The sequence below is a fragment of the Apis mellifera genome, linkage group LG1 (assembly GCF_003254395.2).
Source record: "Apis mellifera strain DH4 linkage group LG1, Amel_HAv3.1, whole genome shotgun sequence".
NCBI lineage: Eukaryota > Metazoa > Arthropoda > Insecta > Hymenoptera > Apidae > Apis > Apis mellifera.
Genome location: NC_037638.1, coordinates 25,129,275 through 25,144,006, shown reverse-complemented (window position 1 = coordinate 25,144,006; position 14,732 = coordinate 25,129,275). Strand labels below are relative to the sequence as shown.

General features: G+C 18.0%; 4 protein-coding genes across 6 annotated transcripts; 2 read left to right on the top strand and 2 right to left on the bottom strand.

The window, feature by feature from the left end:
• The first annotated feature begins 620 nt into the window (after nt 1-620).
• Nucleotides 621-4,820, top strand: LOC413524 (exocyst complex component 1). Its single transcript, XM_396967.6, has 11 exons — nt 621-1,390; nt 1,624-1,778; nt 1,855-2,082; nt 2,340-2,576; nt 2,672-2,912; nt 3,016-3,233; nt 3,317-3,507; nt 3,582-3,949; nt 4,046-4,191; nt 4,280-4,474; nt 4,554-4,820. Exons 1-11 carry the CDS (start codon nt 943-945, stop codon nt 4,704-4,706), a joined length of 2,580 nt encoding a protein of 859 aa, XP_396967.4. The 5' UTR covers nt 621-942; the 3' UTR covers nt 4,707-4,820.
• Nucleotides 4,821-5,095: 275 nt separating this feature from the next.
• On the bottom strand, nt 5,096-6,007 carry LOC551381. Its single transcript, XM_623776.6, has 3 exons — nt 5,843-6,007; nt 5,357-5,526; nt 5,096-5,257 (listed from the first exon to the last, which is right to left on the bottom strand). The coding sequence occupies exons 1-3, from the start codon at nt 5,886-5,888 to the stop codon at nt 5,189-5,191; spliced, it is 285 nt and encodes a 94-aa protein (XP_623779.1). The 5' UTR covers nt 5,889-6,007; the 3' UTR covers nt 5,096-5,188.
• Nucleotides 6,008-7,129: 1,122 nt separating this feature from the next.
• LOC409036 (GTP-binding protein Rheb homolog) lies at nt 7,130-11,726 on the bottom strand. Of its 3 annotated transcripts, none has more exons than XM_026442795.1 (7): nt 11,477-11,726; nt 11,283-11,393; nt 10,437-10,555; nt 10,088-10,159; nt 7,719-7,926; nt 7,504-7,633; nt 7,130-7,424 (listed from the first exon to the last, which is right to left on the bottom strand). In XM_026442795.1, exons 3-7 carry the CDS (start codon nt 10,483-10,485, stop codon nt 7,335-7,337), a joined length of 549 nt encoding a protein of 182 aa, XP_026298580.1. In that variant the 5' UTR covers nt 10,486-10,555; nt 11,283-11,393; nt 11,477-11,726; the 3' UTR covers nt 7,130-7,334. The 3 variants fall into 3 exon arrangements, with proteins under 3 accessions (XP_026298580.1, XP_026298583.1, XP_026298584.1); XM_026442798.1 differs by having other exon boundaries at nt 11,283-11,396; nt 11,477-11,723; XM_026442799.1 differs by lacking the exon at nt 11,283-11,393 and having other exon boundaries at nt 11,477-11,661.
• A 1,730-nt stretch (nt 11,727-13,456) lies between these two features.
• LOC102655636 lies at nt 13,457-14,692 on the top strand. The gene is made up of 4 exons (XM_006571461.3): nt 13,457-13,572; nt 13,899-13,957; nt 14,235-14,414; nt 14,520-14,692. The coding sequence occupies exons 1-4, from the start codon at nt 13,549-13,551 to the stop codon at nt 14,605-14,607; spliced, it is 351 nt and encodes a 116-aa protein (XP_006571524.1). The 5' UTR covers nt 13,457-13,548; the 3' UTR covers nt 14,608-14,692.
• Nucleotides 14,693-14,732: the final 40 nt, after the last annotated feature.

Genomic DNA, 14,732 nt, shown 5'->3' with positions numbered 1-14,732 from the left:
ATATATTATAAATACATTATAAAATCACTAATAAAATTCTATATGATTGATTATTATGATTGATATAATATATATATAATGATATTATTTTTTATTAAATTAATATTTATAAGTTATAAAATTTTTTTTAGTAATTTTTTTTTTAGTTATTTTTTTTTTATAATTTATTAATTTTTAATTAAAAGCGGATTTATATTTTATAGATTAATTTGATGTTTAAAAAGATTTTTATAGAAAATTTAAATCTTTTAATTTTGATTTTATATATTATTATACATTTATATATTAAATAATTAATTATAAAATTTTTAAATTATTTGTAAATTTTGTAAAAATTGTTCTATCAAAAGCTTAAGTTCAATGATATAATCAATATATAATAATATTATATTAATATCATACCCATACGAATTCAAATTTAATAAATATAAAATATATTTATAAATTTGTTTTTATGTTTTATTTAATTATTTTATGTTTATGCTAATATTAAAATTATAATATATTTTTTATTAATTAATAATAAAATAAAGATCACATATTAAAATTTCTTTATATATACGGATTTATATAAGTATATTCATGTAAGTTATATATATACCTATGTAATACTTATGTCAGTAAAACAAAAATTTGTCAGATTTTATTTTACAGGATTTTAACAAGTTAAATAAATTGTGATTAATATTATGATTTGAAATAAAATTATATTCTTCTATAAATTTATAATAAATTATAAAATTAAGAAATATGTATCTAAAATTAAAGTATGTTAACCTATTAACTATCATATTATGAAAGTATTAAAATTATATAATTTTACAAAATTGTTCATAATTTATTATTAAGGCTTTTTAAAGTTAATAAATTTACATATATTGTTATTATTTTAAAATAATATCTTTTATATTTTATATAAAATATAAAACTGTAATCATAATTATGGCTGCAATAAGACATACATTACAAAGAGAAGTATTCACACCTAGTGATGAAAAATTATTAAGTATATGTTATGTAAGCAAGGCATACAAGAAAAAGAAGATGAGTTTTTTATGTTTAACTACAACTACAGATTCACCAACATCTTTACTTTTATATCAAGTAAAAAAAAATGACAAAAATGTATTTAAAAAAAAACAATCTTGGCTTTTAAGCGATATTCAAATTGTGGATGGTGTAAAAAATGATTCTATGGATATAGAATTACATATTGATAAAGTATATAAATGGTCAGTGACAACAGTACAAGAACGAAGAACATTTATAAGTAATTTATATACTTATTCATGTAATTTAGCTCAAAGACCACAATTTAGAAATATTCCCAAAGAATGGCTCATAGATCCTAGTTCATTAAAAGAAAGTGATAGTATCACTTTCACACCAGGTAAAAATAATATTTTTCTTTTTTAATATAAATATTATTATTATATATATATTATTATATATATATACATTATATATTGTAATATAATATTATATAGTATACATATTTTATAATCAATTTATTTGTGTTACATATAAATTTGTACTTTTTATATTAATATATATATATATATATATATATATATATATATGTATATAATAATTTTAATTAATTTAATATTGTAATATTTTTAGAACTATTATCATCCCCTATTTCATCTGATTATCAACCTATTACTGAAAAAGAAGCTGTTGATTTAGAACAAATGATGGAAGATTGTGAATATGCAGTTTCTAATGCTGAACTTTTTATGGAAACTCTTTCTAAAGATCTTTCAATTCTTGATGGGGTAAAATTATAGTTTCAATAATTCCCAATAATCCATTATATATTTTATTCAAAATCTTTTTTATTAACGAATATAGGAAAATGTGCAATCAGTTTTGGCATCAGAAGCTCGTGTAACTCAATTAATGAATAGTATAGAAGTAGCAATAACTGAAGCTTCCATTGTTGAAGCTCGTCTGGCTGCTTATGATGAGGCTCTTGGTAGAATTAGAGAAGTTATGGCACGTGTTGGTCAAAAAAATCAAGCTATTCATACAGCTAATAGTAATGCACGACTTTTATTAGATCAATTGAATACAGTCATTGTAAGTAATTTTCATAAAATTTATAATTTAATTATTTTATTCTAAAAAATTAACTAACATATAATAGTTATATTAATTTTAATATTAAAAAATTTAATATATATATTAAAATAATATATATTTTTTATAATAACATTTTATTATATATATATATATATATATATATTTTTTTAATTTTTATATTATATGTACAAAATTCTAATTTTATAATAATTTTAATTCTAATTCTTTTATAAAATAATTTTATTTAATTTAAGTCACAATTAGATATTTCATCAACTCATCAGCATATTTTGAGTGAAGCTGAGCTTCCAGGAGAAAAAGATGTACTTAGCCAAGCAGGTGCTGCTCTTTTAAAAGCAATAACAGCTCCTCTACCACCAGGACTTGATAAATTAAATGCAGTAACAGAACAAAAAAGACGACTTGATAAACTTAGAATAAAATTTTCTGTGATTGTAGCTAGACATCTAAATAATCTCTTTATACATTTGGTATATATATATTTATATAAATAAGATAGATTCAATTATTATATATGAACAATAGATTAAAATATCAATAAGATTAAATTATAGTGTCTTTATAGGGTAATGATATTGGAGATATGTCAACATCAATGACTGATTTAATTCTTCCAACACATCAAGCAGTTCATTATGAACTTGAACCATATACAGAATTAATGCAATTGTTAAGAGCATTAGATAATAAAGCTTTTATACAATTAACTAAAGTTTATACAGATACAATGAGTAAACTATATAAAAGGGATTTGAAAAGATTTTTTGAGGAAGCAAGAAATAAGCTTATTTGTAAACGTTTTCAAGGTATATATTATATATTTTTTTCTTTTCTATTATTATTATATTTTCAATTTTTATATTATAATATTATAAATACTAATTTTTAACAAAAAAATGCTTTTTTAAGCAAATACATCAAAATCTAGTGGTCAAAAAGTAGAAGATTTATTGAATCCTGCACCTATTTGTTTATTAAGTGGTGAAATATGGGCACCTGTAGGAGAAGGAAATCTTTTAGATTCAGTTCTTGATTGTATGCTTTCTCAAATGCAACCAGTTTGTCTTGCAGAACAAGCTTTTTGCATTTCTTTTTTACAATTAGATTCTGTACTTTCTCCATCAAAAGTATGTAAATTATTTTAGTAGAAAATATATTAAAATATTTAAAAATTAATTACATCTACTTGTGTTTTATCTAAATATGTTAGAGTAGTGAAATGGAAGAAACAGATAATATTAGCAATGGGGCTGCAAGTCCAGGATCAGTGACTTCTACAGCAAGTAAAAAATTAGAAAGACAAGTAAATGAAGAAGTACGTGCAACAATGGCAGCTATATTTCCATCACTGGAAAGTGAATTAAATAATTTTATTGCTTTTTTGGATAAAATAGATAGTTTGTAAGTCTTTATAAATTTTGATTTTTAATTTTTTTTTAAATTTATTTAAAAAAAACAACTAAAAAAATTTTCAGTTGGTGTATGTATGTCTTAGTACGTTTATCACAACATGTTATGTCAGCACAAGATATTGGTTCATTTTTATCTATGACATTTGCTTCTGCTCTAATTCAAGTTAAAAGAGCTTTTGATAAATTTATGCAAACACAATTACAATCAATTCTTTGTGATACTAAAGTTAATCGTAGAAATAAATGTGGTATATTACCATATGTAGAAAATTTTGAATCATTTGCACGAACAGCAGAAAAAATTTTTAAAAATTCAGATAGAAAAGTTGATCTTGAGAAATGGTATACTAAATTAGTAAGTACAATGTTTGATGCTATTGTTATCCATAGCAGAGAACATCATAAAACTCCACAGGAAGTTATTAAAATGGGTAAGGTTAAATATATATTATATTATATAATATATAATATATTAATTTTAATTTTTAATTATTCAGTAATTAAATATTATATTGTGTTATTTTTAGAAAATTTTCATCATTTATATGATCTTTTATCACAATTAAAAATATCTGTTCTTGACCATGAACGAAAGGAAGCTAAACAAAAATATCAAGATGCTTTACGGGCATATGTTACACAATATTTTGGAAGACCTTTGGAAAAACTTAATGTCTCTAATTTACATTCTTTAAATTTATTTTACATTTTTACATTTATAATTTCTTTTCATCATTATAATATATAACATGTATTTGCAGTTATTTTTTGAAGGAGTGCAAGCAAAAGTTGGTGCTGGAGTTAAAGAATCTGAAGTTAGTTATCAAATGGCCTTTAGTAAACAAGAGCTTAGACGTGTTGTAAAAGAATATCCCGCCCGAGAAGTTAAAAAAGGTTTAGAAAATTTATATAGAAAAGTTGAAAAACATTTGTGTGAAGAAGAAAATTTATTACAAGTAATTTTAAAATATATATATATTATTAATATTTTTTTTTTTCTGTACTTAATTATTTATTATATATTTATTTATTTAGGTCGTTTGGCGTGAAATGCAAGGTGAATTCATTGCACAATATATTTATATAGAAGAATTAATTCAAAGATGCTATCCAGATAGTATGGTAACTCTTGAATTTACCATACAAGATATTTTAGAATTTTTCTCAGAAATAGCTCGATCTCATTAAAAAATTTGATAATTTAAAAAATGTGAAATAAACAATTATATCTATTAAATTTAAATAACATATTAGCAGAATAATAATTTTTCTGTAAATAAAAATGTAAATATTTAATTTTTATATCATTTGAACTTTTGTTAAATTTGAATCTTTTTGATAAATAAGAACATAATGAATTTATTTATGAAATGAAATTAATATTAATAAAATTATAATGAAATTTAATTCAAATATTTTATGTATTTTTATTTTTTAATAATTTTTCAATATTTTTCAAAACGCATTAAAACAATTTTAAATACAAAAATGTAAACAAAATAAAATATATATTTTAAATCATCAAAAAACATTTCCCTTTTTCTTATATATATATATATAATAAAAATTAAATATACTATAAATAGAAATATTTTATTATTTTTACAATAAAATAATTATACAATAATTATATTTGCTATATGTACTATAATACTATATTTGAATTCATTTTATTCAGAATCTTTATCTTTTGGAGTTGGTGGAAGAAAGTTAAGCCAAAGTACGCCAGTTATTCTACCCTAAAAATTAAAATGTGAATATTTTAAATATTTTAAAATTAAAATATATAAATAAATACAATTTAATCAAATTTAAAAAAAACTTATATTAATACATACATATGCTATAGTTGCAGCAAGTATAACAACACCAGCTACAAATTGTAGATTATATTTAGTTCGAGCTTTAGCATTTGCTTCCTTCCACGAGCCACATGGTACAAGCACTTCATCCATAGTTGGTGGTTTAACATTATCAGGAATTTTATTAGCATGATAAGATCGCATACCTTTAATATTAAAAAATTATTTTAAAACTTTTATAAATAAAAAGTATAAATATATATTAGTATAAATAATTTTTATAAGGAAAAATGTTTTTTGTAAAATTATAATTTTAATTGAAAATATTAATAAATTGAATCAAATAATAAAAATATGTATATATAAATTAGACTTTATAATTGTTTATTATATATTTTATATTTTATAAATAATATCAAATGAAAGAAATTAATATTATGTAAGTTTCTTTAATAATAAATTATTTCAAATTATTTAAAATATAAATATTATGTATATTATATAATAATATTATTAACTTACTACTTTTTGCGTTTCGAGTAATTGATTGGAAAAGATGTCGTAACATTTTTATTTTTTATTATTCAACTTTTAATGCTTAATACGTAGATTTTTGGACAGTATTAAAGAGAAGGTTGATAAAATAAAACGTTCAATACTTATCGCGCATGCGATTGTTATTAATATACAATAGCTAGATAGAAAAATCACTTGATAATTCTGTTTCATAAAATCATAAACGAAGAACAAAATAGATGTAACATTTAATGCATTGTTTGTCCCATATTTCGATAGGATATTAGGATTCCTTTTCAATTTTATATTAGATGATTCTCAACGATTTGATTCAGATTGCAATATTGATAATGATTGGAATTAAAAGTAAATTTCAATAAATAAGGAATAAAAAAAATATTTTGTTACATGATTATATTTACATAAATTATTATATTACTATATTATAACTATTATATTGTAATACATTATAATATATGTAATATATTATATAATGAGACTTTAATATCTCTATTTTTTACATTAAAGATTAATATATATTATAATTAAAAAAAAAATAATAAAAGTATATTTAATGACATTCTTTGAATCAAGAATTTCAAAGACAGAATAAGCTAAAGTAAGAATTGAGAATCAATGTCATTTCAGTATCATTCTTGAAATTTTAAAGAGATATTTTTAATACTCAAAAAATAATGCTGATGATGATCAATTCTTATTTTATTTTTAATTCCATTTATAATATTTTAGACATTTTAAATATATAACATTTTTTACTCATTTTTTTATATTTGTTCCCTTATTTATATAATAATTGTTATAATTGTTTAATAATAATTGTTTATATATAATAATAATTGTTCCTTTATATATATTTCTGCAAAATTTATCCTCGAGAGATATTTTGATATGTTATTATATAATAATAATAAAAAGCAACAAAAAAAAAATAAAAATATTTACGATTCCCATATATTTTTATTTTTTATTAAATATTCAATTAATTTTTGCTTTATCATATATATATATATATATATATATATATATATATATATTTTATAGTAATATTTATAATTACATATTAAAAATTGTTTGTAATGAAAATTTTTTCAACAAATATAAATATTTTAAACATCAATTACATAAATTTAATTCAACAAGTATTTTATTTTTAAAAAATTGTATCTAAAATATTAAATTTTATATTTATACGCAATATAAATAAACATAAACAATTCAATTTTCTTTTTGTTAAATAGTGATTACAAAAATAAATAATGAAAATATTTATAATCGGATATTTTTTCAAATAGATAATATTTATAATATTTTTGATTTATAACAAAAAGAGACATAATTGTTTTACATGTTCTATTTTATATTTTTGATATTTTTTACACTTAATTTGTTTTTGGACGTATATTAATACAATGCCAATTTTGTTATTTGGTTTTATACATTTACATTATATTATAATGTATGGTTTTAGCAATATAGTTCAGGAAATAATGCAATTTGATTTTTCTTGTACATTTCCATCTGCTTTTTCAATTTCAATTAATAGTGTATGAAAAATATCTGCAACAGACTGAACCAATATTAAAAAATTAAATTAGAATTTTTTTAAATAATTCAGAAAATAAAAAAAACAAATAAAATAAACTTACCTCGTTTTGTTTTGCACTTGTTTCTAGAAAAGCTGCATGCCAAGAGTCTGCCAATCGCTTACCTTGTTCTGTTGTTATCATTCGGTCAACATATAAATCTGTTTTATTTCCTACTAATACAATTGGAACACTGAAATTTATAAAGAATATTTTTAAAATATGTATTATTATTAATTTTTTTATAAATTGATAACATAAATAATAATATGACATACTGGACTTTTCCTGTTATATCCAATAACTTGTCATAAATAATTTGTACAACTTCAAAACTCTTAGCACTGGTTATGCTATATACTAGGACATAACCATGAATATCCATAGAATACTGTGTTGGAAATATACTATATTCATCTTGACCTGCTGTGTCTACCAATTTAACTTCATAATCTTGACTATTTACTCGAGTACTTTTTGTAAATGCTGGAATATACATTCAAATTATTTATATAAAAAAATAAATTAAATTAAAACAGTAGAATCCACATCTTTTAAATCTTTATACCAAATTTTTAATAACTGAAATTAATCTTTGATTAACAAAAAGTTTATATTTTTCTTTTATTAGTTTAATTTGAAGAAAAATTTACTGATAAGATGTAAGATACTACTATATTACATATACACAATTATAAATAAATTTTATATAATTTTTAAGTCTTATATAGAATAAAAAAACTAATAACTCAAAAATTCATGCATATTGCTAATAATGTATCATGCTGTAACAACATTAATTTTATAGTGTTAATAGTACTTCCTAAATTATATACAAACCGCACATAATGTAAACTAATTCAATTAATAAAATATTTTCTGTACTTGTATATAAAGTACATATAACATTACTTATATATAAAGTACAATAAAACAAAATTGAGTAGTATTTCATGAAAACCAAACAAATTCATGAAGGTCTCCAAATTTTCACATAATATTACATAATTCTATATTACACAATTAAAATTTTCAATTTATTTGTTTGTAATTACGAAATTATTAAATAATCAATTATTAAATAGACAAAATATATGTTATTTAAGTTGTATAAGTAACATATTTATATATATTTTTCATTTAAATTATATTTATTTTTAAACGAATATTAAATTATGCATAATCTGCACATATTTTATTTAACTTACTTATTTAGCATTTGGAATCACAATAAAGTAAAAAATAAATAATATTAATCAATATTTACAATCAATATTAATATTAATATCTTAGAGAACAAACAAGAATTTTATATATAATGTATATATATAGAATAATACATTTTGTATAATACATTTTATATATAATGTATTATACATAGAAAAAAGTTTACTTATTGCAAAAAATTGGAACTTAATAATAATTTTAACTAGTTTCTTTGAATTATATAAGAATTTTCAATGATTAAATAAGCAGAAATTTCATTAATAATTTATAAAATAAAAATGAAATATATAAATTTATAAAATAATTTTTAACTTTTAATTTTAATTATTAATTTAAAATAATAATATTAATTAAAAAAAGCTAATTTTAGTTATTTTATATGTAAAATAATCTATTAAAAGCAAAATTTTAAAATACAACATAAATATTAAGTCATGAATATTATGTATAATATTAAATTATTACCTTAATTATTATAAATAACAGTTACTAAAATATATAAATTGATATGTTCATATATTATGGAGAAAAAGTATTGTATATAGCATATGAATACATATATAATTAAAAAATGTTATCTATAAATACAATTAAATTTTAAATTTTAATAAACTAAATGTGTGTGTGTGTGTGTGTGTGTGCGCGCGCGCGCGCGTGCGTGTGTGTGTGTGTAAACTGAATTTAAAAGAATAAAATTTATATATTTAAAAAAAAAAAGAAAAAATTCTATCATATTTTTATAATTATTTTCTATTATTATTAATGTGTAAACATTTTTATATATATTATATATATATCATAAAATTCAAAAAAATTTTATTACAATAAAAATTATAAAAATAAAAAAAGTTATATAAGAAAATTTTTTGCAAGAAATTAATAATTAAAATTAATATATATTTAAAAAATAAATTAATTTTTAGAGAGAAGGAATAAAAAAGAGGGAGGGAGGGAAGCAGAAAAAAATCTTTTAAAATTTATATTCAATTTTGAAATTGAAGTATTAAAAAAATATATCTTTGAAATATAAAGCAAACTTTAACTTTGTCTTGCATAATTTTCTTATCTTTGAGTAAAATTTCTATTGAATAAAAATAAAATGAATTTAATATATTCATCACAAATTATCAACTTTTTATAGATTCTTCATATTATAAATAATTAAAAGAAACATTAATTTAAAAAATTGATAATCAATTTTAATATGAATATATTAAAGATTTTTATTTTTATTTCAACAATTTTTTTTTACTCATTAAATTTAGTACATTCAATAAAATATTTACTCATTCAATAATAAGTTTTCATGAATCTATTGCTTTTACAGCATGAATTACTAACAAAATGTGCAGAAAATACTACTAACAGTGTCATTAGAAATCTTTGAAGTAGCGTGTAAGACGATACAGGTACTTCTTACTATTTTCTATAGTAGGATCATATGAATCCACGAACTGTCCCTCGACGAATTGTATACTCAGTGATGACTTGCCTATTAACATTAATAAAAAAATTATTATTCAAAATATATTTTTAGATATATTGTATATATAAATTTATATATACAACATGATGATATATATGAATTAATATATATTTTTTAAAATTGAAATTTGTATAATTTTTACTTTTATAATATAATAAAATTTAATTATTAATATAATTATTTATCAAATAAATTATCTTTATTTACATAATTTATTAAATTATTAAAATAATTTAATTATAATTACAAAAACAAATTATATGTGTATTTATATGTGTATTACCTACGGATCTATAACCCATAATAGCTATTTTTCTTTGTTTTGGTGGCATTTTTCAGCATTTATAAATACAAACGCTATGACTGTAATCCATAAAGTCTGGTACATGCTCCAATTAAAATCTATACATAAAATAAGAATAAAAAATATCAAAATAATATAATTTCAATATAAATATATAAAAATGTAATGTAATATTTTTTTGTTAATAAATAAATGAAAGTAAAGAATCTATTTTTATAAATTATTTTAAAAATTTTTAGATTATAGCATTGTGATAAAAAAATTCTTCTAACAAATCTATTTTCTAAATATTATACATAGTCTACAAATATCATACATAATATTTTTAATTCATTATCTTAAATTAATATTAAAATAATATATATTATAAATATTTTATTTATAAGAAAAATTTTATTTCATAAAAATAATTAATTATAATTTTAATCTCAATGATAAATAAAACAAAAAAATAGACATTACATATATACATATATATATATATATATATATATATATATATATATATATTTAGAAATCATATTTGATATATGAAAATAGTTATTTTTTTAATAAATATTTTTCAAAAAATTATTAAATAATAAAAGAAATGTGCATAAAAATGCATATAATTTATATATATACGTATATATTCTTTCATTATGGAGATTTTATAATGGATAATAAATTTATTAATTATATATTTTGTAATTATTTATATTGCAAAATTACATACTTTTATTTTGTAATGGGAGAATTGCACTCATCATAAATATATTTTTTATCGAATTACTATTTTATTATAGAAATTATTATTTATTATGCAAATACACATGCACTACTCACCAAAAGAGAAGAAATACATTAGATGCGTTTCATATTAATCAACATATCGACTTCTATTATATATACATCAAATAATTAACCAAATAAAAAAGTGCTGTGACGTTTTAAATACTACTGGAAAAAAAATATATGTATATGTATATTTATATTATTATTTTTATATATATTACGATAGTTTTAAATTAGTATCTTACATAGAAATGTAATTTTTGTAAGAGGAAGTTAGAAGCAAACGATGAACTACGCACTTTGAATATTACGTACAAGAACTTCACACTTTGTTTAACATTAATTACCATTACATATTTTAAAACATAATCGCTAATCTTTTAAATATTTAAGAAAAATATGCTTATAACGTTCTCTCATTTATCAAATTATATTTATTAAAAAATATATAATAATAGATATGACTTTATGAATGCGTACAAGCAGATATTTCAAACAAACACGCCATCTATTCGAATAATATAGAAATTAATAAATTTAAACTTTTGTACTTCATTTTTTTTGTAATATTTTGTTATCTAGTTCTTATAATATATTTTTTTTGTAAAATATTATTTATCAATGAATATTGTGAAATAAATTAAAGTTGTAATTATAAATTTATTAAAATGAAATTTTTTAATATTTTTATATATATATCTATAATAATAGAATTTTTTATTTGATATAATTTTTATTTTATTAGGTATTAAAATATATTTTATTCAATATAAAAATTATTAATTAATTATATTTATTTTATATACTTATTAAATTAATCAATGCATTTCAAATCATGTAATGCATATTATAAGAATTGATGAAATGTATAAAATTTATTTATATATATTATGAAAAATCAAAGTAAAACCGGTTCAGGTTATATATAATAACAAGCCAATATCAGTGAAAACTTTCTCTAGATTGAAATATCTAGAAAAATAAGATAAAATAATCAAATCTTGAAGAATCACAATTATAAAATAGAGCAATTTAGAAATAAAATTAAAAATATTATAATTTTCTTTTTTTTTTTTTTCGTTAATATATAAATTAATATATAAATAATAATATATTAATATATAATATATAATATATAAATTATTTTATTTATTATATTAAAAGATGTATTATTTATTATTTATTATTACTATATATTTCTATCTTATTCTTTTTTAAAACAAACACATTTTTATTTTATATATTTATATATATTATGTTATATTATATATTATAAATTATACAGTTAGATGGAAGTTGATTTCATAATCAGTTTATTTTTCTATGTGAACATATTTTTTTGTTAATAAATATATTTATAAATTAACAAAAAATAATCATAATTTAAAATAATCAAGGAAATGAAAAAAATTAGAAAAATGTATATAATTCAACATAATATTATTTATATATAAAATATGTATGAATATTTTATAGATTGAAAATTCTAAATAATTAAATATGCAAATTTTATAATATAATTATAAAATTTATATAATGTAATATATAATATAATTAATAATAAATATAATAATTAATAATATAAGATAATAATATAAGATAATAATTAAAGATGTATTTTTTGAAATATCTTTAATTTAATACAATATAAATAATTAAAAATATAAAATCATTTCATTTAAAATTATATATTTTTATAATAAATTAAGATTTTTATTAAGATATTTAAGATATTTATTTTAATTTATCTTCTAAAAAATAAAAAAATATAAAACTATATTTCAATCTTGTAGATTAGAGACGAAAATTTGAATTATAAAAATTATAATATTGAATTAAATAAATGAATATTTATTAATTATAATTAATTATACAATTAATATTTTGTAATTATTATTATATTAATTATTCTATCATTATGATTTTAAGATAAAAGATTATTATTTCGTTATAGCTTCATAAATTGTTGTTGCTAACAATTTTAAATAAACAATTAAAATTAATATATATTAATATAAAATAACAATAAAACAACAAGTAAAATATTAATTTTTTTTTTAAGCAAAAGATACATTCCAATTTGAAAGTAGAAATCGTTAAATAATTATATAGTTCTACATATTTATACTTTCCTTTGTAATAACAAAAAATGTAGTAAGAATATCTACTGAACAAAACAAACGAAAAGTATTCCGAGATTCGAAGTAAAAGAGAGTAGGTAAGCGGATAGATATAAGGACAATCTGCTTTATTGAAATTATTAGTTTGTTCTATGATCCACATCGGAGTTATTAGAATCTAAAATTGATATTTTATCATGAAAATAAAATTATTGTCACAAGTAAATTATAAATATTTTAATCATATGATTATTTTACATTTTAATCATTGATATTTTGAAAAATCTATATTGTGATAATTTTTCTTTTTATAGATATCTCGTGAATAATTTAATAATTGTTTTTCAAAAAGCATAACTTTTGTTTTTAAAATTGTAGTGATAATTTTATTAATGTGTAAAATATGTTTTTAATTCAAAATTTAATAAACATAAAAATATTTAATAAATAAATATTTTTATTTTTAAATATATTTATTTAATAAATAAATATTTTTAATAATTTTAATAAATTTTATAAATTATATAATTTTTTAAATCATTTTTAGCTTATTTTAATTTTAACGGCATTGCTGGTTACTGTATCTCAAGGATTCCTCTTCGGATTGTAAGTTAAATTTTAATTTTGCAAATCTTGAAAAATTATTTTCCAAGTGAAATTTATTGGTATATTTAATATTATATCAAATTAATTATTATTTATTAAATATATTTTATTTTTTATATTTCTTTTAGATTTATGTTAAATTATATTTCTGTTAGATTTATGTCAAATTATATTAAATTTAATATTTTAGATTACTTTACTTTTTTAGTTTAATTATTTATATTACAGATATTTAGCAAAGAAAATATATTATACATTAATAATTTATATTTTATAGTCCTAGGAATGTATTAAGAGATTTTTTGCAATTATTAAAAGAAAGAAAAGAAGTAAGGAAACAAGTAAAGGAAAATCTTTATATAGATCATTATCATATATACTATTATCCAATAGAATATTCAATATTTGAACCACCATTAAAAGCACCTAAAAAATACGAATTAGAAGAAATACATAAGTAAATTTGAATTTTTCGTATTTTTAATATATATATACCATATTTATATATAAACAAATGAACACTATTAATAATTTTTTAATGAAAAACATCTTTAATTTTTAGCAATCATTTGGCAACACTTGGATGGTCTAATCATGAATATAAATATGTTCCTGAATCTAAAATTTTTTCTAATTTATATGATTCGTGAAAACAATCTGTGTTCTGGAATCATGAAATTTTTGATTGATATATATATATTTACAATATTTAATTATTTTATTTTCCATTATGTAATAATATGATATAAATAAAATTTTATGTAATAAGAAAATA

Bases quoted from the DNA above. Each gene is read 5' to 3' on its own strand.
- LOC409036 (XM_026442795.1), bottom strand. From the start codon at position 10,485: ATGCCACCAAAACAAAGAAAAATAGCTATTATGGGTTATAGATCCGTA. The intron at 7,927-10,087 runs GTAAGAAGTACC...TGTATATTCCAG, and splicing joins TGATCCTACTATAGAAAATA to CATTTACAAAAAGTACTCGA. The intron at 7,425-7,503 runs GTAAGTTTATTT...ATATTGGTTCAG, and splicing joins CAAGTGCAAAACAAAACGAG to TCTGTTGCAGATATTTTTCA.
- LOC102655636 (XM_006571461.3), top strand. From the start codon at position 13,549: ATGAAAATAAAATTATTGTCACAA. The intron at 13,958-14,234 runs GTAAGTTAAATT...TATATTTTATAG, and splicing joins CAAGGATTCCTCTTCGGATT to TCCTAGGAATGTATTAAGAG. The intron at 14,415-14,519 runs GTAAATTTGAAT...TTTAATTTTTAG, and splicing joins GAATTAGAAGAAATACATAA to CAATCATTTGGCAACACTTG.
- LOC551381 (XM_623776.6), bottom strand. From the start codon at position 5,888: ATGTTACGACATCTTTTCCAATCAATTACTCGAAACGCAAAAAGTA. The intron at 5,527-5,842 runs GTAAGTTAATAA...TTAATATTAAAG, and splicing joins TACTCGAAACGCAAAAAGTA to GTATGCGATCTTATCATGCT. The intron at 5,258-5,356 runs GTATGTATTAAT...TTTAATTTTTAG, and splicing joins TTGCTGCAACTATAGCATAT to GGTAGAATAACTGGCGTACT.
- LOC413524 (XM_396967.6), top strand. From the start codon at position 943: ATGGCTGCAATAAGACATACATTACAAAGAGAAGTATTCACACCTAGT. The intron at 2,913-3,015 runs GTATATATTATA...TGCTTTTTTAAG, and splicing joins TATTTGTAAACGTTTTCAAG to CAAATACATCAAAATCTAGT. The intron at 3,508-3,581 runs GTAAGTCTTTAT...AAAAATTTTCAG, and splicing joins TTGGATAAAATAGATAGTTT to TTGGTGTATGTATGTCTTAG.